Source organism: Camelina sativa, chromosome 15 (assembly GCF_000633955.1).
Source record: "Camelina sativa cultivar DH55 chromosome 15, Cs, whole genome shotgun sequence".
NCBI lineage: Eukaryota > Viridiplantae > Streptophyta > Magnoliopsida > Brassicales > Brassicaceae > Camelina > Camelina sativa.
Window position 1 is genome coordinate 14071319 of NC_025699.1, and position 8127 is coordinate 14079445.

The 8127-nt window shown below is 32.9% G+C and overlaps 1 protein-coding gene across 1 annotated transcript; it reads left to right on the top strand.

Annotated features, from left to right (window-relative positions):
- LOC104746741 (protein tesmin/TSO1-like CXC 3) lies at positions 2696–6122 on the top strand. Its single transcript, XM_010468266.2, has 10 exons — positions 2696–3101; positions 3459–3616; positions 3713–4118; positions 4218–4537; positions 4628–4705; positions 4803–4983; positions 5068–5163; positions 5246–5312; positions 5394–5514; positions 5590–6122. The coding sequence occupies exons 1-10, from the start codon at positions 3039–3041 to the stop codon at positions 5948–5950; spliced, it is 1851 nt and encodes a 616-aa protein (XP_010466568.1). The 5' UTR covers positions 2696–3038; the 3' UTR covers positions 5951–6122.

Consider the following 8127-nt stretch of genomic DNA (forward strand, 5'->3'; position numbering starts at 1 on the left):
TAAAGACTGACAAAAAATACATAGAGATATCAATCAAAATGGTACGTATGGCCTATATATTAAGAAAAGAATCCTGAAAAATGCATAGTTTTATGTTTTTGATATCACTTGATGTGTCATGTGGCACGTGACAGTGAAGTAGCAGCTTGAATGAAGAATGGTCGACATTATGATTATCGCATGGAGCCCTTTTTGGCAGAGGAATTGCTTTTGGTTCTATCCGTATCAATACTCCGAGACTTATATATATTATATAGTTTACTTTCCTCTGCCATAAGTTGTTAGTATTTGTTATACTCAGTAGACTGATATTTTCTAGCTAAGTTCTTCACATCATTTAATCTGGCCGGTGAAAAATATTTAAGTATCACCTATAAGTCTATAACTGATCAATCTCTATACTACAAGTCTACAACAATCAGCTGCTTGTTAATTTGATCTACGTACGTAAAGTGGAACTTGCATAATTACATTAGGGAAAATGTTCAAAGTGACCCATAGCTTAAACGGACAAAAAAATGAAATATATTGTATACATCAACTAGCCGAGTCATCTAGTGACTCATGGCTCGACCTAGTATTTGAGTATGTCTAGAAATAGAATGAAAGAAATACCATCATCTAAGAAAGATGTGAGATCGATGTTACCGAGAAGAGATCTAGACTGGACGTCCGAAGGTTGAACCTTGTTTGGGTCCAGATACATAAATGGTCTGAACCTGAAATTTAATCTTCATTGTCTTTTTATCGTGCAAAATGAAAGGTTTTCTAAAGAAATTATATGATCCAAATATGTATTATGCATGAAGTAATGGCTAAGGGTCGGATATTGGCTTAATGTCAACAGTTTTGATTTGGTTGAATAACGTTTGGGCGTTACATCTATTCGATAACATTGATTGCTCACTGAATCATTTTAATTTTAACTTAGCTATGTCTTAATTAATAATATGCGCACTTATATGAATAGTTAGAATATGAGTTCGAAGATAGTTTTTTGGTATCTAAGTAAGTACATATATAAAATCGCTTCCTAGAACTTATAGATACAAAATCCTTTCTAGTTATGAGAAAAACTCGGCTATTTTGTATTTATAAACTTCATTTGATGGCTAAAATTATACGCAACGTTACATAATCATTATTTAGCTAAAATTATACGCAACGTTAGTCGTGAATTAAAATGAATAAGCAAGTAAAATATCATTTTTCCATCATTCAAAAGATAATTTTTGTGGTTCCATAGATTTCCTTTCTATATATCTTACTCACGTCCACGTACAAATGAAATGGACCCCCTGCTGCGAACGTTTGGAGCATTCGCTTTATGGCGTCACGGGTAAGACATTTTTTTTTCTGGCTATGAGAAATAAATAGCTAAAACTATTTTTTTTTCAGAATATAGCTCTATATATATACACGCTCTCATTCACAGTTCAGAATCGGTGCGTAATAACTGTAATCACAATTCATCATGTATACTAGTTATTATTATATAAGAGGTGACATTAACTTTTTCAACAACTCTTTTACACGTAGACGTACGTTAAAATAGTTTCGTTCCAAGTTGTTGTTAGTTACCAACATACTTGGACGTTGAGGCCATTCACTGTTCCTACTATATTAAATTTACATGGTACATTGAGGCCATTCATTGTTAAACATGCAATTATATATCATACACTATGCAACGATTTTTCTTTTTCTTAACGATTTTATAAGTTGTTTGAACTATAGGTTAGAAAACGGGAAAGATATTATATGTTATGATAATATTCCATGCAATTTAAAAGGCTTGAATATCTGCGAACGTTACATACAAATATATAATTCAAAAGAAAGAGATGTTACTATTGAATCATTATCACTACTATTACTTCGAATAATTGACCAATTAATTTCAAAAAATTTTAAGTATCATGATGATTACACATAAGTGCTTTCTCGTGATTACCAGATTAAGCGGCAATAACTTTAATTAAATTACAAATCTCCAAGCCTTGTAAGTTGTAATCTTCATCTCTGTAACGTGTGTTTTCTTTTCATTCCGTTCTAGAATTCTTGTTTAGTCCAACACTTAGTAGTATATCATTTATTAATTATCACACTTGTGTATTCTCACGAGATCCTTATAATCATTTGTTTATTTACCACCATTACATTAATCGAGCACACTAATTATTAGTATTTTTTTCTTTTCACAGTACGATATGTTGACACCGTTAGATGATAGTAGTATTTGGAAAAGAGAAATATAAAACGTGACAAAGTCAAATGATGTGATAATAAAACCTTAATTTCGATTAGGTATCTCAACAAATCACACTGTTGATACGGTCAAAATATATTAAATGTATTATCATGCAAAACAAAAAAGATTAATTTAAGTATGTTTATCAACAATGACAAGTAGTCAACGAAGTTAGTAACACCACATATATAGAGATACAAAAAAACGAACAAATAAAACAAGAGGAATTTATCTTTATTCTTTTCTTTATTCATTCATCTTTGTAATGCAAACAAAACAGAAGCAACGAAAAGGAACTGTGTAATTATTGCAGTTTCTTATTTTATTCCTTTTATTTTTTCTTTACAATCAAAGAAGAAAAAAAAAAAGCAAACATCAAGGTGATGTCCGTTACTTTATTAAAGACCCAAAAAAAAAAAAAATCGATACGATATTTTTTTTTTACAGAGAGACCATTGATTCTCAAAGAGACGTGTACGTAGAGAGAGGTGTATATATTAGAAGAACAAAACATAAAGAAAGAGAAAGAGAAAGAGAGAGAGAGACAAGTAGTGACCTTTTTTGGTTTTGTGTTTGGTTTTGGTGGCCTTTGTTGGATTTGGTTTGGACTATCTTCACGAGATACTCCTCATCTTCCCGCCTCTACTCTCCTTTGAATCTCTTTCTCTTCTTCCTTACCCTTTAAGTGTAGATAGAGAGAGATAAGAAAGTGAGTGAGAGGCGGGACTCCAAGAAGTAATGTGTATGTGAGTGATTGTTTTGTTGTTAAGAGACAAATAAAAAAAAAATGGATACACCGGAAAAGAGTATTACCCAGATCGGGACTCCAGTTTCTAAACTCAAATCCGAGGTTTTTAATTCAATACCCATCTCAAAGTTTCATGCTTTCATTGTTTATCTGGTTGCTCCTCTGTTTCTGTGATGGTTTTGGTGTGTCTGTTCGACTTTGTAACAATACCCATCTCAAAGTTTCATGCTTTCATTGTTTATCTCGTTGCTCCTCTGTTTCTGTGATGGTGTTTTGGTGTCTGTTCGACTTTGTAACAATACCCATCTCTTAGTTTAGTCAAAGATTCAGTTTTTATGTTACAATCGTAATCGGTTACTAGAATCTTAAAAACGGTTTTCTTATGATTTGGTTGTTTGATGATTTTGAAGATGCGTTTTTTTGAGATCAAAAGTGTGTGTTTTTGTGTTAATGATGCAGGATTCGCCAGTGTTTAATTATATATGTAATCTCTCTCCAATCAAGACTCTCAAATCAATCCCAATCGCTCAAACTTTAAGCTCTCTCAATTTCACATCTCCACCTTCTGTTTTCACTTCTCCTCATGCTGTTTCTCACAAAGAGTCTCGTTTCAGAAGGTTATAATCAAAGTCTATGTCTCCTTTGAGTTATTCTTAGTAGTTTTATACTCTTTTTCAAAGTTCTTGATTTGGAATGTTTTTTTTGGTTTGCAGTCAAATTAACAAAGATGTGGTTGCTTCCGTTGGAGAAGAAGTAAAAGAAGAAGCTTTAACTGGAAACGAACCGTCACAGAACGTTAAGAATGATTTTAGTACTCCTAAGGTGAGTAATGATGTGAGAGGAGGAGGCAATGGTAGTTGTGAAGATGGTGGGATGGATCTGCTGAAGATGTGTGACAATGTCAAGAAGAAAAGTGATACTCCAGATTGGGAAACTCTTATTGCTGCTACGACAGAACTGATCTATGGCTCACCTAGTGAGTCTGAGGCTTTTAGTTGCTTGATGAAGAGAAGATCTAACTCTGGAGCTCGTGTACGTGGTGGTGGTGGTACAAAGTCAACGTTGGAGGAGCCAGTTTCAAGTACTGTTGTAGCCAATAATGAAACTGAGTCCTTTGATGTGAGTAAAGGTGGTGTTGATATTGTATTAGCTTTTGGTTCTTGATTGATCATTTGTCTCTGAAAATGTGTTTCTCTTCTTTGTGTGTGTGTGTGTCAGGCAAATTCGATCTTGCATCGAGGCGTGAGAAGACGGTGTCTAGACTTTGAGGTTCCAGGGAATAATCAGCAAACATTGGGCGAATCTTCATCAAGTTGTGTAGTACCTAGCATTGGTCTGCATCTAAACGCTATTGCAATGTCCTCTAAGGACAACAATGTTGCTAATGAGTACTCATTGTCCGGTAACATTAAAGTCGGTTTGCAAAGTTCTACCTCTCCGGTTCTTCACTCGCAGCAAGATGCAGGTCAAGCTGTAGAAGAGTTTCCAATATCTTCAGCTTTAGTTGAAATAAATCCAATAAGTGCCAAGAAGAAAAGGCAAGTTTGTTCTGAAACTTGTTACAAACAGATTAATGGTAAATCTTTTTTACTTTTTTCTTAACAATCTGTTGGCACTATACTGTGCAGGCGTAAGTCTGAACAATCAGGAGAAGGCGAGGCGTCGTGTAAACGGTGCAACTGCAAAAAATCTAAGTGCTTGAAGCTGTAAGCTGAATACCCACAAATCCTATTTTAATCTTTTGTTTTCTTGAAATAGTTTAATCTTTTTTTGGCTGAGTCTCTTTTGATGTTATCACTGTAGTTACTGTGAATGTTTTGCTGCTGGAGTTTATTGCATAGAGCCATGTTCATGTATAGATTGCTTCAATAAACCTATCCATGAAGATGTTGTCTTGGCTACTCGCAAACAGATCGAATCCCGCAATCCACTTGCATTTGCTCCTAAAGTCATAAGAAACTCAGATTCCATCATTGAAGTTGGTGTAAGTGTTTCTCATTTTCATTTTTCTTATCAAAATCCATTTATTTCTTTGAAAAGGTTATAAAAAATGTGCATTGGTTCACAGGATGATACAAGCAAAACTCCAGCTTCAGCGCGACACAAACGAGGCTGTAACTGCAAGAAATCAAACTGTCTGAAGAAATATTGTGAATGCTATCAGGTAATGTCATTAAATTCATACACATGTGTGTAAGACTTGTTTCATTGGGTTAGTTCTGAGTTTTGATATATTGATCCTATAGGGTGGAGTTGGCTGTTCCATAAACTGTAGATGTGAAGGATGTAAAAATGCATTTGGCAGAAAAGATGGTTAGTCTTTTTATTCTTTACCTCTAGACCTGAAGGCTCTTGATCTTTAATGATTTGACAAAGTTTACACAATCCCTGCAGGATCTTTGTTCGAACAAGATGAGGAAAACGAAGTTTCTGCCAAAAGGGTAACTGCGAAAACACAACAGAATGTTGAGTTGTTCAATCCTGTTGTTCCACCTTCAACACCAATACCATTTAGGTAAAGAAACGATCTCAAAACAATCAATGTGTGATCCTAATTAGCTTTATCATTAACCTTTGAATTTTAATGCAGGCAACCACTGTCTCAACTTCCCATCTCATCCAACAATAGACTACTTCCTCCAGTAGAACATTTTCATCATGGAGCTTCTGGATCATCTTCTTCCGGGATATACAACATCAGAAAACAAGACATGAGTATGGTTTCTCATTCAAGGATTGAGATAATCTCAGAAGACATTGATGATGACATGCCTGAGAATCTTCTAAACCATTCTCCAATGACCAACATGAAAGCTGTAGTGTCTCCCAACAGAAAAAGGGTGTCTTTGCCTCATCTTGATTCATCGGAGGAGACACCATGGAGAAGAAATGGTGGGAGGAAGCTGATACACTCGATCCCAACGTTTCCTTCTCTTACTCCACACCATTAGAAGAATTCTTTGAATCTTTAAAAATTTTGTGTGAAGAATGTCAACGTCTAGTTGGTAGTTTAATTTAAACTGTTACCCACAACATACGCAAACTTTTGATAGATTAACACTAGCGCGCAGTTACGTTTGTTTCGTTGTGGAACAAAAATGTGAAATTATTTTTCTTTTTCAATATGTTCACAACATTCGTCAACCATAAACATATGTATAAAAATAGAAACAACAATATCTTTAGGCTTACATTCAACATCGATTTTTTAAATTTTGTATATTAATATTTATTATCCGATTTTATCTTTTACAGAAACCATAATTTTCACTCAAAATTTCAATTCATTTTAATTTTTTAAAAAAATCTTTTAATCGAAATTTTATATTTGGCACATTATAATGTTGCACAAAATCCTAAAACATAGCAAATAAAAAATAACTAAAACACACTACTATTTAATTGGATATTCCTTAGTTATGTAAAGATTAAATCTTGTGAATTCTTTTATAATATTCATCATTTAAAAGATTTTTTTATCTTGCTAAACAATATTTACTCGATTTGATATGACACCTAATTCTATCATCACCCATTTATACAAGACACAAACCCATTTTTGAGCACAAACTCCAACCTCTTTACGAACTTGGAGATGACATGTTTCACCAACCTGAAAATTCGAAAGTGAAACTTAAGTTAGGGCGATTGGTTGCGACTCCTATTTGTAGCTGTAGAAATTTTGATGGTGAAGACTTTGACTATAAGAAATTTGGCTGCATAGATTTTGATTGTAGGTATTTTGACTGTTAAAATTTGATTGTTAATAAAAAAAATTTTAATAGCTCAGACTATTATTTTTTTATTAGTATAGTATGATATATCATGATAAATATTAATCGGTATGTAACATAATGACAATTTTTTTATATATAAATAAAAAACTGTAAGGAAATACAGTGGTGATGATTAAACTAATAATTTTGTAAAGAGAAATGAATGTCTAAAGGAAAAAAATGATGACAATTAATCTATAAAAAAAATTTGTGAAAAATATATGTAAATTTGAAGACAGTTTTTAATTATTATGGGGAGAAGAAAAAATGATTTTTAAAATTTGTTGGTTTTAAAGCGTTGATTTTGGTGTTTTAAACAAAAAGGGAGAATAAGGAGTGAAAAACATAAAGTGGCTGAGAGAATTAAAAAAAACAATTAAAGTCATAAAAACTTAATTAGCAAAAATAAAACTGTTAAGACTTTAACATAATTTTAAAGCATTAAAAGTTACTACCAATCAGCCTCTTAGTCACCAAATCATAGTTAATTAACAGTTTTGGTATATCTATAATAATCTGATTTTGGTTCAACTCCTTGTTTTCTAACATTTTAACGGTTTTCCAAAGTCAGCACTCTTCTCGGAATGGTTAAAAAAAACACAATCACATACAACCGTCTGAAGTCTAGGGTTTTAATAATATGAACCCTCTATATTCCATGTACAGTATCAAATCCATATAAAACAATTATAACATAGTTCTTATATAAATAGATTAAATTTGTTTTCTAAAATGGTCGTTTCACCATAGTATGCAATAGGTAGTAAAAAACTATACATTTTCACATCTTCGTATTTACATCTATCGATGCATATATAATACCACTTTCCAATGTATGATATACGCACCAGTCTTGTACATTTTGATATTTTTAAACGTGAGATATAAGCAAATATAACATGGAAGTGTCTTAAACACCCTTTTGATAGGTAAACTTTGTTATTTAAATCAACATTTTTGGTTTTGAAATATTTTTCTTTCGTTATTTTGAATCCTCATATATGATTTTTAATTATATTTGTTTGATTTAAGATCAATGAAATTTTTTTTAAAAACTCATACATGAAATTTAATCATTTCCCAAAGTATAACCACGCTCAACCGCTTTCTCGTGTGGAACAGGGCCTGGGCCTGGGCCTGGGCCTAGTACTGGGCCTGGGCCTGAGTGTTAAAGAAGGTGCAGGTAAGGGTAAAGATGACGTCATATAGTGGACTAAAAAAAGAGTGATACTGATATAATTTGGACTTTTATCATTTTTCCCACACAGTGTTTATACGCTCTTCGTACTGTTTCGCACCGGCGCGGACATTTTTTTTTTTTTTTTTTTCGAATATCCAACAACAACCCTAGA

Excerpts from the sequence above, each read along its gene's own strand:
- LOC104746741 (XM_010468266.2), top strand. The coding sequence starts at position 3,039 with ATGGATACACCGGAAAAGAGTATTACCCAGATCGGGACTCCAGTTTCT. Across the intron at positions 5,164-5,245 it reads AATATTGTGAATGCTATCAG|GGTGGAGTTGGCTGTTCCAT; the intron begins GTAATGTCATTA and ends TTGATCCTATAG. Across the intron at positions 5,313-5,393 it reads TGCATTTGGCAGAAAAGATG|GATCTTTGTTCGAACAAGAT; the intron begins GTTAGTCTTTTT and ends CAATCCCTGCAG.